At 32.8% G+C, this 18,005-nt stretch overlaps 2 protein-coding genes across 8 annotated transcripts in view; both read left to right on the forward strand.

The window, feature by feature from the left end:
* The window catches only part of rg (A kinase anchor protein rugose), a 211,871-nt gene that overhangs the window by 47,539 nt on the left and 146,327 nt on the right, over positions 1-18,005 (forward strand). The gene's annotated exons all lie outside the window — the stretch shown is intronic.
* Positions 3,543-4,840, forward strand: Rpn13R (Regulatory particle non-ATPase 13-related). Its single transcript, XM_070288498.1, has one exon. The coding sequence runs from the start codon at positions 3,707-3,709 to the stop codon at positions 4,763-4,765; it is 1,059 nt and encodes a 352-aa protein (XP_070144599.1). The 5' UTR covers positions 3,543-3,706; the 3' UTR covers positions 4,766-4,840.

Genomic DNA, 18,005 nt, shown 5'->3' on the forward strand with positions numbered 1-18,005 from the left:
TCGAATTGGAGGTAAAATTCGAGGAAAAGCCAAACGTAGCCATAAAAATGAAACTGAAAATGAAGAAAATTGCCGTCGGTGTATTGAAAAGGGAAAAGGAAAGTTGGTAACTGAAAAGTTAAGGCATTTGTCAAGACAACACTTGTGTAATTTTTGTGCGTTTTAAGTTGCTTTCTTTTAGATTTTTTTTATTATTTATTATTTATTTATTTTCAATTTTTGAATTTATTTGTTTGTTTATTTATTTAATTATGTATTTATTTATTTGTTATTTAATAATTATTTATTTATTATTATTATTTATATATATATATTTTAATTGATTTGATAATTTTTATATTACAATTTTTATTAATTTTTTTAAAATTAATTAATTATTAAATTTTTTTATATATTTTATTTATTGTTTGTTCTATATTTTATTTATTTTTTTATTATATATTTTTTTTATTATATATTTTTTTAATATATATTTTTTTATTATATATTTTTGTATATTTATTTATTTTTTATTTTTTTTATTTTATTTTTTTTTTATTTTTTTTTTGTTTATAATTATTTATTTTTTTTTTGTTTTTTTTGTTTATAATTATTTATTTTTATTTTTTTTGTTTTTTTTTTGTTTATAATTATTTATTATTATTATTATTTTTTTAAATTATTTCTTTACTTATTTTTGTTAATTTTTATTTTGGGGTGCTGACGGGCGTATACGTAATCCGGGTGGAGTATGTATACGCCATGGTGTACCTAGAGTTTTTTTCCCTTAAATTTTGTTAATTTTTTATTGTTTATTTTTGTAAAAAATTACACTTGAATTTATTTATTATATAATACATTGAGTACTTATAAGAAATATAATATTTTAAATAATTAATATAATTTTTCAAATATCTAATTTAATATTTCAAATATTTAATGAAATATTTCAGATATTTAATATAATATTGAAATAGCTTAGTTTAGTACCTTAAAGGTCTCTTGTATGTTTTCTTATTTTTTTCTGGCACCCCCTTTACTTGTTTTTTTTATAGTTCTTGATTTTATTTACTATTCGCTTGGCTGCGGGTGTCGAGGGTTAAGTCGGTAAAAATGCCAGGACACGGTCTACGCCAGCTCCTTCTTATCCTTCTTTTCCACATGTCCTTTTGCCAACTTGTGTGCTCTCGTTACGGACGATAGCTGGCAAGCAGGACAGAACGCGTAAAGCGTAAACTACAAATTGTTTTGTAGTTGCCTCAAATGTTACTTGTTCTTTTTTTTTTTTGTTGGCCGAGAGCGCAACAGCAATTGGCTTCATTTTTATTGGCATTTATGGAGGGTGACACACACACACACTCAGAGAGAGAGAGAGAGAGGCTGAGGCAGGTGTGGCAAGTAGTAGGACTTGCCACCCATCGATTGGGCCAACTTCGTTACGCTCTTTTTATTTTTATTCTCATTTTTATTTCGTTTCATACACGACTTTTTTTCTTTTCTTTTTTTCTTTATTCCTTTTTATACACTCGCACACACTCCGTCGGCTGCCATTTATTTGACCTGGCCATGTGGGTGTTTGCTCACGTAATTCCCTAATTAAATACTTAAATTGTAATTGCTTTCGAACGTTTCGAGCAGCAGGCAGGCAGGCAGGCAGGACCTGTCCCGTCTGTCCTCCTGTCATTAAACCAAACGTATAGACATGTCTATATAAAATATATATAAAGAAGACTCAACTCCAAACTCAACTTAACTCGGTGTGTGAAAGTCCATTGAAAAGGCATCAAGGTGTGTGTTAGCTGGGTGGGGGAGGGTCCTTGCTCCTGGACCCGTGCAAAAAGTAAAGCAAACGTAACTAAAAGATGTGTCCACATCTCTGTGCTTTCAATTTCAGTTTCAATTCAATTCTGGCTGAATAATTCATCATGACCACGACATGACAGCCAGCACAGCCACACACACACATCCAATCGAATCAACTTTAATTGAATGAAAACAAATCATGCCAATCATATATTGATTCTAATCCAATTAAATTAAATGAAAATATATTTCTTTTTTTTCGAAAACAGACACCCAAGATGATTTTAATCAATCGAAAATCTAACTAAACCGTATTAGTCAATTTATGAGGCACATTTTAGCAGAATTTCAATGTGATTTTAATGAAATGTGAATAATAATTTTTAGATTAGAATGGTTTTGATTAAATTAAGAATTAAATTTCAAATCAAATAAGTGTGCATATTATGTGCCACAAGCTGATATTTAATTGGCATTAAACTAAGTAACTTAAATTTATTAAAGCGGGTTAGCTAGCAATAAACTTATAAGTATTAGCAAAGGAAGCCTCGAAAGTCGATAAATCGATATTTTAATATATCAATATGTGCTTTTTTAGAGACAAATAAATTATATAATTTTTTTTTGAATGTGTTTTTATAATATTGATATTTTTACATTAAATTTAATATTGTAAATATTATATTATTTTTTGATATATATTTTTTATTTTCAAAATTTGAATATTTTTCGATATGTTTCGAATATAAAATTTGTAGTTTTTTTTTTTTTTTCATAAACCATAATTTTTGATACTTAAACATTCGATATTATATATTTTATACATTTTTTTTATTTTTTAAATATTAATATTATTGAATACTGAAAATTTCCATATTTTTTTAAATTTATCGATATTTTTCGATATTTTTAGTCTTGATAAACTGTAGTTTATTTAAACAAATTATTAAAATAAAGTAACCAAAATCAAGAGATAAATGTGTTTTTAAAAGTTAAATTAAAAATTACTTGTATTTAATTAAAAAAAATGTATATATTTATATTTTAAACCCTGTGCTGCATATAGCAATCACTTGTTGTAATTAGCCAAAAGAGCCCTTGGCCTGGAAGACCCTGATCCAAAGTCAACTAAGGCCAAGCAAGAAGCTCTAGTGAGTAACTACCTTATTCGTTTATTCGCTGGCTCGTTAAGCCATATAAGTCACCGCTTTAATTTTAATTGCAGCGACTAAGCTTGCGCTAGCGCCTCTGTTGAACCATCACACACCTTGCCTCCTGTCCTGCTCCTTGAACTCTCCCCCCTCCACTCCTTTCGTCTCTTCGTGCATCCTCCGGGCACCAGGTTTTTATGTGCTTTTAAGTGCGCAATTAAAGGTCAATTGCCGGGCCAGGCTGGACAGCTGAACGGCTCATGCTGAAGTAGCCCCATAAACCAGGCGATATGTGTGTGTGTGTGTGTTCTTTCTCTTAAAAAAACATAAACTTTATAGCCTTAAATAAATGTGCAATTATTGTCAAAAGAAAATAATAATAATAAATAAATAAAATAATAAAAAAAAAATTATAATAAAATAAGAGAAATTAGGAAACTTTTCAAATATTATTTTAAATAAACTTTTTAGCCGTAAAAAAATATAAAATAAATAAATAAAATATAAAAAAACGAGAGAAATTAAAAATAAATAAATTTTAAAATAATTTCCCTTACCTTTACCCTTCACTTTTCTACCAAGCAGGCTTCTAACAAAATGTTTAAATCCCTAAAAAGTTTGAGTAGCTTTAAAAAATTACCAGTAGAAACACTCCATTCCCTTTCCCCTACTCCATCCGAGAGCTTGTATTTGTATTTTCCATCCTATTTCCATTCCGTTTCAAGCTGGAGGAAAATCGGGAGAAATATTTGGTGGCCTACAAGGCCGGTCGCATGACCCTTTCGGACAAAACCATCGAGCCCGATGATCGCAAGGGTTTGCTCTATCTACGTCGCTCTCCGACCGATAATCAGTTGCACATCAATTGGATGGACCGGCGGTCGGGTGACGTTGAATTGGACATATTAGTGACACCATTGGGTCATTTGGAGTTCCAGCGTGTGGAGGCATGCATGACCGGGCGGGTATATGTCCTTAGATTTTGCCATTCAACACAACGGCATTACTTTTGGATGCAGGAGCCGGATATAAAACGTGACGCGGAGGTATGTCGTCGCATCAACGAACTGCTGTTGGTGGACAGTGATAAAAGATCCGAAGATCGGGATAATTCATCGGCCAACGATGGCGATGTCGACTCTGTACGTTCGGGTTGTGGAAGTCATGATCTTCAATGGCCACGCCGGGGAGGCGGAAATGAGAATTTGGCCATACTTGAGGAAGTTCGTCAAATATTTGCCAAAGTCTTGGCGGATTCTGAACAACCATCTTGTCGTCAAACTGTCCAGAGTCGCGTTCATTTGTCCATCTCCGGTGGAGAGATCAGAGAAGCAGCTCCAGCTTCGAGCAACACCCTGACGTCGACGCCGGCGATGACGACGACGACAACGACAATGACAATGGCCACAAAGATGACAACGACGACACCAATGCCAACGCCGACGCCGACGCCTACGATAATGAGGATGAGAATGAGGATGCCCCTGCTTGTGGACTTGGCAGAGGCATTGCGTTCCTATGGCAACGATGCGGTGGAGAATCTCTTGATATCTCCCAGCCGGCGACAAGCTTTAATGGCACGCATGCCACCCCGTGATCCTGACGATGAAGAAACCACTGAGAGTGAGCTTATACGTGAACACCTACGCTCACCGCAATCCCACAGAGCCCTATCTCAGTTCTCCTATGCCCTAAGCTCTGGAATTCACTCTCTAAGATTGATCCTTGGACCACTCCTACTTGGACAGAATGCCACCGAAGCTCTTGAGGCTGCCCAAGTCGGTGATATCGAGCGTTTTTTACGTGCTCTGCATCGGAATGAAAGAGATTGAGCTTCAGTATACCATAAATAAGTCACAAAATAAAATAAATACTACAAGACAATACAGAAAAAAAAAGAAAAGAAAGATAGTCTCAAAAATACTAGAAAAAACTATACAAAATGCAATAACTGCTTGACTTTTTCGCCATGTACCCCCCGGTTTCCTCCAGTTACGAAGATAAATGAGATGCCATAAGTTAGACGACAACTTGCACAACTTTCAGACAAAGACCGAAGCGGATAAAAGTGTGCGCTGCAGAAAAGAACACACTAAAAATTGATATAAAATACACCAAATACAAAAAGTTACAAAAAAAAAAGAGTGATAGCGGGACCAAAAATACGAAAGAAGAACGACGATGAAAACAAAAGAGGAAAATTTCTCCAATAAAAAATTGTAGTAGTTGTAAACGCTGCTGCTGCTCCACAGGGAGTACTTAGGATAGGGTTGAGATGCACAGGATGCGCTCAGTTCCTTCAGAGTTTTAAGAGTTTCTGGCCTGGGCGACATCAGTTTCTTTTTTTTGCTTTTTGCCTCATTTGTATGGCGCCAGCTCTGGCCTCTGGTTTATCCCTTTTCTCTGCCCCTTTCCCAAAAATAAGGAAAACTTTTTCCACGTTGTTTTAATGAAACTAAGTGAGCGGCAAAATGGTGGACCTACTGCTAGGATAGGATGAAAAGTGTGAGTAGAGCAGCCTTTAGCTTTTGGTCAAAAAAAGATAAAGCATTCAAAGATGCCAAGCCTGTGCACTAGCATTTTTTACATTTCTTGGCAAACAAAGAGCAAACTAAAGCAACGGAAAAGCTAAAGAAAATGCTTCGAAAAGTTGTTGAATTCTGTCAAATTTGGACAATGGCATCCAGGATGACATCAACGAAGAAAAACAGCAACAAAAGCATAGAAAAGTAGTGAAAAAGAACAAATTTGTTGATTTGTTACTGCCCTTTACTTTTTTTGTTGTTTTGTTTTTGTTACGTAGAAAGTGTGACCATGTTTTTGGTAGAATTACTTTCCAGTGTGTCTGTAGCTTTTAATTTTATTTGATTTGGATTTTATCGGTTTTCCTAACGCTACAAGGTGAAAACTTACCTTAGACTTTGACTTACTTTATTCTTTCGAGAAGTTCCTTGGCATACTTAAAAGTGTGACCAGTTTCCAGTGTCAAGTGTGGCTGTACCATTTATTATTATTATTTATTTTTTTTTTTTTATTTATTCAAAGTGCTTGACTTTTTAAAGTCTTAAATGCATCATTACCAAGTCCAAGCAAATTGAATTCTGTTAAACTTTCTAACAAGCTCTTTCTGCAATTCTCTTTAATTTTATTTCACTTGCCACCAAGAACTCGCCACATTACGCAACTAAAACTAATAATGCTCCAAGCTCGTAGCTACCCCTTTGCCCTTTTACAAAGGGGGGAGGGAATGGGGACCCACATTAAACTTAATGGTAAATGGCATTGCAGAGAATTGCCATAAAAATTACTTAAAATCCAACCAACAAGCAGCTTAAATATGCCGCTTATTGATGTTCTCCACAGCCAAGCCAAATGCAATAATAGTTAAGAGAAAAGGGGGAAAAACCCGTTGTGCGTGTGTGTGTGTGTGCAACTAGCTCTTTAGCTGCTTTTCCAGCTACCAGCTCACAGCTCCCAAACTCTATTTCCTCTACCATTTCCATGTCCCTTTGCCACCACCTCCCTCTTCCTCTCTCTCTCTCTCTCTTCGTCTCTGTGCTTCTGTTGCTATGCGTGTTGCATACTAATTTCAAAAATTTGCCATTACATTTGTACTTCGCACTGTGTGCTCCTCTCCATGCTTCTCGTTTTCAGCCATTTTCCTTCATTCATTTCCCTCCCCCTCCCTCCCTCTCTCTGCTCGCCTTGGATTTTCCTGGTGCACAGTTTGTCGGTTTGCTGCCATCTTGAATTACGCAAAACACACGAGACACGAGAAGAGTTTCTGTATTTGGTCCTTGATGATTATCAAGCGCCCAAAACTGAAGCTGGAACTGAAACTGAAACTGAAACTAAAAACAAAACTGAAGGAAATGCGGGGATTCCTGGGGTAATTCACACACACACACACACACACACACGAAATTGTTGGAATTTGTGCTGTAGTCAAAGGTGAACTGAAGGCACCTTTGGCCACTAACAAACAGCACACACATTTGTGTGTGTTCAAGTGAATTCAAAGTGAATTTTCATTCCGAGTCAAATGTAAATAAAAGTTAACCATTATCAGCTTTTAGTCATTTTCTTTTCACAAATTTTACACTGGTGCCCGAGTTATTTGCCACCTCCTGGAAATCAAAGCCAATTAGTCAGTTTAAAAGCTAAAAATTCCTGATGTGGTAAAGCACACTTGTACAAATATTTTTCTATATTTAAGAATTCAAGAAAAAAAGAAAATAAATCGTCTCCTCTTAATGGTTAAATAATTCTTAAACTAAGAAAATCTTTTTTTATGTAAGGAATTCTTTCTCCTTGTGTTTTTTGTTGTATATTTTATTTATATATTATTTGTTCTTATTGTTTACATACGATATAAATTGCATTACTGTTATTAACTTTTGTGTGCGCTGCCTTTGGGTTAATTGGAATTTATTTCACTTTGAAAATTTTACCTGCAAGCCCAAAAGCATTTGATTAAGTTGATTGCAAAATTTTGTGGAATTTTGTGTGCTGCTTTTGCTACTGCCGACTGTTTCAATGGGACTTCTAATGAGGATTTCTGTGAAGCGCCTTGAGGCAAAGTCGAAAACTTTAAGCACGTGTCATAATTGTCAATGGCAGAACGCTTAAGGAAATACAACATATACACAGAGTGACTCTGTGTTTGTGCGTGGAGTGTGTGCTCTGCGGCAAACGGAAGTCACACAGCCAGAGATAGAGAAAATGGCAGATGGAGATAGAGAGGCATTTGACATTGACCAAACATTGCCGCATTAAGGAAACGCACTGGCCTCAAGCATATCCTTACCAGAAGACAATCAGGGAAGAGAGGTGGTCAAGCATTTCCTGGCCAAGCTGAGGAGAGGAACAAGTCTATATAATATAGAGTTATCTTGTTTTTTTTTTTTAAATATGTTTTTTTAAATATATTTTTATATTATTATAATTATTTTGAATATTTAATATTATTATTTTTTTATATTATTATTTTTTTACATTATTATTTTTTTATATTTTAATTTTTTTATATTATTATTTTTTGATATTATTATTTTTTGATATTATTATTTTTTGATATTATTATTTTTTGATATTATTATTTTTTAATATTATTATTTTTTAATATTATTATTTTTTTATATTATTATTTTTTTATATTATTATTTTTTTATATTATTATTTTTTTATATTATTATTTTTTTATATTATTATTTTTTTATATTATTATATTATTATATTTTTATATTATTATTTTTTTTTATATTATTATTTTTTTATATTATTATATTTTTATATTATTATTTTTTTTTTATATTATTATTTTTTTATATTATTATTATTTGTTATTGTTATTAATTTTGTTTAATAATATTATTTTACATTTAGCTCCTCTATAATTTAAACATCTTTTTTGAAGACATGCTGCCGGGTATCACATGGTCTGTCTTTGCTCCTTGAAATATAACCAAAACTTAGCAATGACTTCAAATGACGCCAGACCTTAGAAAAGCTGCCAAAAAAAATATATAAAATATATATACATATATACAGAGCGACCAGCGACAGTCTGGCTGGAGTTTTTCCCTAACCAGCTATTTTGGCAGCTTTCCCCCCCTGCCTTTTCCCACTGTATTTAGTCACTGGCCTAGTTCGCAGTGAAGCCGCAGTCCATGAGACAATAACTCATGAAGAGCGGCGCAGGACAAACGGAACCCGAATAAAAATCAAATAACAGCGTAAAAGCTTTCCCCTTAAAATAAAAAAAAATGGGAAAACTGAGGAAAACCCCATCCCAGGAACAACAATAAAATGTCGCCTTCGAGCTTTGTTCGCACTGCCAAACCAGAAAGTTAACCCAGTTGCAGGCAGAAGCAATGAATAAATTTTCCAACTGAAGCTGGCAAAACTTTCTGTCGCACCCGAAAGCCAAATTACAAAAAAATAGGAAATAAAAAAGAAAACAGATTTTGAAACATATCAGGAATAAAGGTGCAACGCAGGCAACAATTGAAAAAAGTGCTGAAAATAATCATTGAAATGGTTGCCATGTAAATAATGACATGCAAGTCCAAGGGAATCTTTTATGTTTTTAATTTATATTTGCAAAATAATATTATCAATATCAATATTATTTATTCCCATTCACATTCACATTTATATTTTTTATTATTTATTTATTTTCTAATTACAAATATTTCCAATTCCAACTTTTCCTTTTGAAATGATTTCGTTATTCGTGAAATAACTTTTTCGCTATTTGCCTTGGACATTCATTTAAATTAAAGCTGACAATTACTGGACGGCTCCCTTGGACAAACTCGTGGCGACCCCCTCCTGTCAGTCTCCGGGGTTAAGTGCAACGCTCGATATGCCAGATGAAGAGGACAAAAGTGCATTTAACAAATTAAAATCGCAGAAACCACGGACGTCCAACGAAATGGCAATAAAGCCTCGGCTTTTTCCTTGTTTCGGTTTTTTTGTTTGTATTTTATATATATATATATTTTTTTTTTTTTGAAGAGGGTCTGACTTTTTGGGCAGGCATCCAATAATGATGTTGTTGCAGGACCTCCTCGCTGCCTGTTTCTGTCTGGACAAATGCAATCCGAGCCGGAACTGACACGCACAAAAGGATATGCAACATTCACTAATAAATTTCATATTTATGTAGAACACGGAATGCAGTCCGGTTCTCGGTTCGCGGTTCTGGTTCCCAGTCCAAGAGGACTAAGGGAAATATCCGGCGGAATGTGAAATATAAACGTGAAATTGCCGGTTGACGGTGGTTGTTGTGCTTGTTGTGTGTACGTTTGTGCGGTTCGGAATGCAAACATTTGGATTTTTCGGCCAAAAAGGTTACTCCCGGGCGGGCCACATCTGACAATCACGGCAATAAAACGAAACACAATTAAACTGAATAAGTGAAAGAGCAGCAGCAGGATGGGTTTCAATTTAAATTGGAAGCTACATTTTTTATTTTAAATATTTAAATTAAAATATATATTAAATAATTAAGTATATATATTATATAAATAAAATATATATTAAATATATATTGTATAATATTATTTTATATATTTTGTATTATATTATTAAATATATAATATTTTCAATTTTATTTTGCAATTAAAAACTCAACACAAAAAGCACCCAAAAACCATTTACCATAAACCGTAACCAAATTATTTCCATAATCAATTTGCAAATCAATTGATTTTACTTTCCAGCTGCAATCATAATTTACACCCAACAAGCGACAATCAATTGTTGGCAATTGGCTTTTCTTTTTGGATATTTATTTTATTTTATTTTTTCCCTTTTGGGGTTTTTTTTTTTTTACAATTTTTTGTGGCAGCCTTGATAATTTGCATAATTTGAAATTATAAACAACTGTTTCGGAATGCGGCTTAAAACTCCATAAATATTTATTTAATCATTTATTCATGCATTACATTTTCACAGTTCTTTTTTTTTTTTTTTTCAATTTTTACCCATTGCTGTACAAATTAATTGGTAACAAAGGTAAAAATAAAACCATTTGCCGCGGCCTCGACAACATTATAAATATTTAATGAAAATAAATGCTAAAATGTTTAAAATATTTGTTTGCTTTGAGAAGAGGATTTCTCTGTTATGCAAAAACGAACTAACACCACGCTGAGTAAATAAATTAAATTCAGGATTTATTTAAACGAAATGCTAGAAATTTATTTGTCTTGTTTTCTGCTTAATTATCTTAAAAAGAAACCAATTTAATTACATTTCTTAGGCTTAATTCAAAGAGCCATATTTGTCTATAAATAACTTTTTGTTGATTAAAGAATTAAGACAGTTTACATGCCTCTCTACTTCAGTCTTGGATCATTGAATCCTTTCCTACAACATTTTGCAGCAATTTCGTAAGCAAACATATACAGATATATGTTTGTTTATACATATATATATGTGTATATGGTATATGTATATTTTTCAATTATTAATTGATGTTGTAAGAAGCAAACTAAATGGGATATCCGCATGTATGTTTGCTTTTCTGCTTTGCCTTTGGCTTGTGCAGTTAGCCGTATTTGCCTTTTGCTCCCAATTGCCTTTGGTTGTGTCTATGGGTGTGAGTACACTGTCAAAAATTTATAGTATTTAAAAAGGATTTTCAATTTAAATATTATTAAATTTAATTTTTTTTTAAATTTATTTTTTTTTAATTTTATTGTTTTTAAATTTTTTTTTAAATTTAATTGTTTTTTTAATTTATTGTTTTTTTTTAATTTGATTTTTATAAATTTATTTTTTTTTTAATTCTTTTTTTTTTTAATTTAATTTATTTTTTAAATATCATATTTTTGTAGTTTATTTTTTTTTTAATTTAATATTTTTTTTTTTAATTTTAATTCTTATACTTTTAAAATAATTAAATAATATATTTGTTATTTAAAGCTATTTTTCTTTAATTTTAATTAGTTTTAATTAATTTTTCTTGCAGTGCCTGTATTTGCCAAGCCAAATTCAAACTTGAGCACTTGACATTTCACGCTTGCATAGATGGCACTCTTGGTAGGCAACGTCAGTCGAAGCTGGATTCCCGAATGCATTTGCTTCCACCTACCCTTTCCGCCACACTCTCCTACTCGTTCAACCCCATTTCCATTCGTGGCCCTTTCCCCCCAATTTTCCTACGCTTTTCCCCCCCTGCCACACTCCTTATTTTTTTTTTTTTGGCCTCAGCTGACACTGATGATGTGCTATTTATTTTTGGTCTAGGCTCTCTCTGCAGTCCTCTGCGCCCTTTCGTCCTGCTGCGTTGATTAAACATTTGTGTTATGAAATATATACACAGGGATGCACACACACAATCCGCACTCCACACACAGTGTGTGTGTGTATGGGTGTGTCTACTTTATATGCATATGACGCTTTTGATTGCTGTTTACTGGCGACTGTGCATCCTTTTGGCTTGCAGTTTTGATCCTTTAATAGAATATTTAATTTTAATTACAAACATTTGATTTCCCACTTCAGTCATCGTTGTCGCTGCCTCTCGCTAGTTCTGTGTTCTGGTTCTGGCTTTAAAAATGCATGACATAGAGGCACTTGAAAAAATGAATAATAATAAAAGAAAATAGATGAAAATTAAGTTATTTAAAATACTTAAAATTTAAGTACAAATTAAATAAAATACACTCAAGTTATCTTCTTTTTTTTAGTACAAAAACCTTAGGGGTATACATTTTCTTGGATGATTTGAATAAATAATAAAGCCTTGCGCTTATTTTTCCAATATTTTAAACTTAGGTGGCCGAATTATTAATTTTTATTATGATTATTTTTTATTATGATTATTTTTTTTTATTATTATTTTTTATTATGATTATTTTTTATTATGATTATTTTTTATTATGATTATTTTTTATTATGATTATTTTTTATTATTTTTTTTTTTATTATTATTATTTTTTATTATGATTATTTTTTATTAAGATTATTTTTTATTATGATTATTTTTTATTATGATTATTTTTTATTATGATTATTTTTTATTATTATTATTTTATTTTTTTATTGTTTTTTTTTTTTTTTTTAAATTTTTATAATTTTTTCTGCAGTGTAGCTCACAGAGCGACTAGACCATGTGTGGGTGTTTTTGTATGGGTTAGCAAATTGAATGCGTGTGTGCCTGAAAGCATAAGCCGGCCAAGTTGAGCGAGACTGCGACCGAGACAAGAGCCAAGTTACTTGGGGCTTTTGTCAATGCCACGACGACGACGACGACGACGATGACGATGGAGACGACGCTGGCGACGAGATGACAAGGTGGATGGGACTAAGCTTAGGGGTTGGGTCTTACGGGGAGGAGTGGCATTAGGGAGTTGGAAGGCGCAGAGACCAAGCAATGACCTCCAGCCTGCTGAGCAGAGGATCTATTCAGGCATGGCTAGGCAGGGCATCTTAAAAGCCCTCATTCCAGTCTTCAAGCTGAAATTAAAGTTTAAATAAGCAAATTTAAAGGGAAAATATAAGTAAAAATACTTAAGAAAAATCCTGAAAAATGTATTACACTCATATTACTCAATACTCAACACAAACATAACTATTTTTAATTTATCAAGTTCAATAACCTTTCTCTGAACAATACAAAATCGCATATATATATATATATACTTGATAACTAATTGAATTATATTTTCTTTTTCTTTGCAGGTGAGTGAGCTTCATATATTTCCAGACAAATATGCAATTTGCACGTAAGTTCTCCCGCCTTGAATTTTCTTCACTTGAGTGGCCTTATCCATCATGAGGGTCTAGGCTTTCCCCCCTCCAATATATATATTTATATATTCCCTTTTGCTTATCCACTAATTTTTTCTCACTCTACTCGTAAATGTAGAAAATAATCCCAGAGATTCGTGGCGCGTTCCATTTGTCAATGTGCAGCACGTACTCAATCTTCTGGCTTGTCAAACTTGCCAATGTTGCAACCAAAAAATGTTTGATGTTTGTCCAAAGGAAATTTACGTGAAGAAAGAAACAAAAAATCTGTGGAAAATGTGGGGAGGGTTGGAAATTCTCAAGGGAAAAATGAGTGCGTGTGTGTTGCTTCTCAGGGTTGCTTATATCTTAAATTAAGGGATTTTTAGGCGACTTTTGGGTAAATTTTGAATTTTAATTAATATTATAAAATTATGAGCTTAAAAATTCATAAAATTGGTTGGTGAACAAATATTGATTTATATTTAATTTGTAATTATTTTCCTTAAAAATCATTGTTATTATAATTATTTAACTTTTCCATACATTTTGGCACCTTAAAATTTTAAATAATATTCAGAAAATCTGCAAAAACTGTTAGTTTAATTCCTAAATTTAAATATTTACCATTTTTTATTAAAATTTCATTCCAATTTTTTTTCCTAATTAAATTAAATCCTTGCTTTTCTTTTAATAATAGAAGTTTCTTCCTGTACACATATTTATTTTTGTGTTTAATACCTTTGGGACATATCCTTTCATTTCTCATGAAGATATTTTTTTTTTATTTAACAATTTTTTTTTTAGACTTGCCTCCACGTGCCGCAAAATACGTGAGTGTGTGGGTTTATTAGAGGACGTGAGTGAGTGTGAGCGTGTTGAACAAATACTCGTCTATAGTTTCAAGCGCGAGGAGTGAAAGGGAAGAGGGTAGGGAACAAAAAAAAAAAATAAATAAAAAAAAGTTGAGACGATTCTATTAGCTAAACAAACACTGGCAAAAAGGATCGATGCAGCAGAGGCAGGGCAGGGCAGAGCAGAGCGAAGAGTCTAAAAATATCAACATATTTCATAAAGTTGTATACATACACACATACTTGCTTGCAGGTCCTTTTGCTCCTGCTGCTGTGCACATAACGAAATTACAAGTTGCCAATAATGAAGGGAGTGTAGGTGTGTGTGTGTGGGTGTGTGGGTGTTTGAGTGAGTGTGCAAGGACTACAAAGGACACGTCGCTCAGTCAATTTCAGCTCAGTCAGCTGTCCATCCGTTGCGCTGCGATGGTCACTTGCCGTTCAACGGGTAACATTTTCCCTTCGATTTTCCCTCCCAAAACATTTTCAGATCTCCCCCCCCCCACTCTTCCTTGTTTTCCACCCCTTTTTCGTTCGGGGCCCACCCACAACTTGCCTTTCACGGTTGAGTTGCTCTAATAATGCAAATACACAATAAATAAACGTGCAGTGCAGTTCTATACACTAAAAAAAATATAGAATATATAAAATGTATAGAATATATTATATATTTAGAAAATATAATATATATAGAATATATAATATATTTAGAATATATAAGGGCATATCATACAAAAGCAAATAAAACGTTGCACTAAAATTCTCAACTGATTCTAGCTAGTTATGATTCCTATGTTGAATTTCAGAGAAGAAGGTGACCTCCCTTTTATATATTTATGTTTGCTTCTAGTCTTTATCTTTGATTTGTCAAATTTATATTTCATTTGTATATAATATATACTAAATATATAATATAATTAGAAACATCCTTTCTGGGAAACTTTTCCCCCTGTGCAGGTCAAAGCCAGTTCAGGTGCTTTACCTTCCAAGGACGTCTTAAATCGGCAAAGTTAACCATTCACGAAAGTTAACCATTCAAGAATATAGTACATATATATATATATACATATATATAAACAAATACATGTAGATTCTCTGTCCTCTGTTCCAATTTTCTCGAGCAATGCCAATTATTTTCAGCTCTTAGTCATAATTTACCAAGTGAACGCCTGCACATGACGATGGCAATTGCATTCCCAATAACCTCGGCAGTTTAGTTTTAGTTTTAGTTTGTTTGTAATCCAAATAAATATATTTACATGTATATTCTGACATATATTAGTTTACACTTTTTGGTTGGACAACATGTGCTTAGTTTTCCCATTGCCTTCACCTACTAATAATTACTTGAAAATGAAGCAAACTGGTTTTACATATTTGACTAGACTGAATTTATTGTTAATTAAATACACATGTATTATATTAAAATTAGTTCTTAGTTTTATTAATTAATGGAATTTAATAGGAATTCTATTTATTAAAAAATATTAAATATTATACAACATTTTCAAACAACATTTATATTTAATATAAAAATTATTTATTTTTATTCAGTTTTTTTCTTAATTTAAACTATATTTTAAGACCTTTTTCGGTAGTATTTAGTTGTGCTTCTTATCATTAATCTTAACATTATTGAAACTTTATTAATATTTTAAAGAAAATTTCATTGTTTACTCTTAATTTTTCTCATTACAAAATTAAACACAAGGCTATTAAACATTCAATTGAATTATAAGGATATTGAGCGATTGTGTTTGTCCTCGTTCCGGAACCAACAAACCCCTTTTCATTTTCTCTCGATAACATAGAGAGAAAAAATTGGGGGAGAAAGAGAGAAAAAAGTACAAATTGTAGGGGCAATGGTATAAAAAAACAATGTGAAGATATTTTGCGGCATAACCTTGAGGTGCACCACCACTACCCACCCAACAATATAAACCACTAGACCCTCTCTCGCTAGTATGTAAATTTTACTTGGCTCGGGTGGTTATTGATTTTTTTTTTATTGTGTTTTCCATCCTTCAAACTTGATTATTATTCATAATAAAATCAGCACTAACAACGAGCCACAACAAACACAAACTCAAGAACAAGAACCAGAGCGGGTGAAACAAGAAATCAAAGTTTCTTGGCTAAAATAAACATGAAGCTAAAGTTCCTCGATGCCAGAGAGTAAGTCCCATCTCCATCCTTCTCATATATGGGCAACGGCGGCATTATTAATTCCATTAAAGCCGCACTTTTCCGAGGACATGAGGACCATCGAAGCCGAAGCTCATTAAAGCGAACAAGAGAAGAAACAACTAGCAATTTCAATAACTCACCAAAAGGATAATTACAGTGGTTGTGGTTTTTTAGGAAATCTAAGGAATAAATAAATATATAAAAAATATATTTTAGGGCTTAATTTAAGTAATAATAAAGTTTGAAATAAAATCTAGGTAATTGTTAGAATTCAAGAAAACCTTCTTTTCTTTTTCAGAAATTTAATTAAAATTTTCAAAATAATATATAAAATATATACAGAAAATTTTAAAAATTCGTTCAGCCTTAATTAAAGCAATTTGTAATATTTAATTAATTTTTTTTTCACACTTACAGTGTGTGTTTGTGCCTGCCTGTGTCCGTTTAGATAAGTAAATGAATGAGTGTGAACCAGGAGGGTGTGTGTAGTGCAATGCAGTGTGTAGTTGGAGGTAAATAATAGCTGCTGTGTCTGGGTGTGTGGGGTGTAAGTTGGTCTAGTGTTATCACAGTTTGCTCCAATTTCAAGGCATTACGCTTATGAGAATTTATGTTATGTGTAGCGGCACTGTGTGTTGTTGTATGTTGGTGTGCGTTGGTGTATGTTGGTGTTTGTTGATGTTTGTTGGTGGTGCTGCTTCTGGGTTGGGTTTTTATGGTCAGGACCTGCTGGCGCCTTGCTAAGCAGGCTCGTGGCATTGCGTCCTTTTTTCTTTTTTTTAGTTCTCCTGATTCTGATCGGATTCCCGGCCACCAGGACTCTGTGCATCCTGTGCCCTACAATTAGTTGGAAGTGCGATTAAAATGTTTTCTGGCAGAGCAAAGTGCTCTACCATTTTTTTTCCGCCTGAATGCTCATTGTTTTTAAGGGTAAATATATTATAAATATGATTATTTAAAGTATTTCCTGGTCTTTGGTATTGAAATATTAACCATAAAGCCAGCCGCCAAAAACTGGCACTCTTTAAGTTCCCCCCCCCCACTCGATTTTTGGGCTGCTGCTAATGAAGTTGCCATCGCTCTTTCGGCCGCCACAAAACTTTTCCTTTTGCTTTTCCCTTGTATTTACTGTTATTTCTGTTATTTGTAGTCAGCGAGAAAACCTCGAGGGAAAAATAGGGAAAGGAATAATGGGTGGAAAAAGTATCATGTTGCAATCAATTAATTATGTAATTTCTTAGACCCAGTGGCTAGAGAATACACTAAAAAAATTTCTTATAAAATCATTAGAAATAAAATAAGTTACCTTTTCAATAATTTGATTGGTAAAATATTTGTAAAAAATTTTAAAGTTTTAAGAATATATAATTTTTTATCAAATAAAACCCTTTCTGTGTACCCAGCTGCACATCTACTTCTTTTCAACATATTAACAAATATTCTTAAATATTAAATATCACCGGCATTGCTCTTACCATCCCCCCCCCCACGAAGTACACATAATCTTCGGCTATTATGAGTTCTCTCTGCCACAAGGGTGAAACTTTGCACCTGGTGGCAGGTAGTGATAGCATCACAATTTATGCAAAACATGACAACAGCAAAAAATAAGGTGAAAAAAAAATTCGAAAAAAAAAAATGAAAAGCGGAAAAGCAAAGCAAAGCAAGTGAGGAGAGCAGGAAAGGAGAAAAATTGCTGAAAATCTTGCATAAATTGCTGGGCGCTCGAAAGTATGCAATAAAAATCACAACAAACATGTGTGTCAGCGCTAGCTTGGTGTCTCTGTTT

Source organism: Drosophila kikkawai, chromosome X, assembly GCF_030179895.1.
Source record: "Drosophila kikkawai strain 14028-0561.14 chromosome X, DkikHiC1v2, whole genome shotgun sequence".
Lineage (NCBI taxonomy): Eukaryota > Metazoa > Arthropoda > Insecta > Diptera > Drosophilidae > Drosophila > Drosophila kikkawai.

What these genes read in the sequence shown, in the direction of transcription:
- Rpn13R (XM_070288498.1), top strand. Translation starts at nt 3,707, where the DNA reads ATGACCCTTTCGGACAAAACCATCGAGCCCGATGATCGCAAGGGTTTG.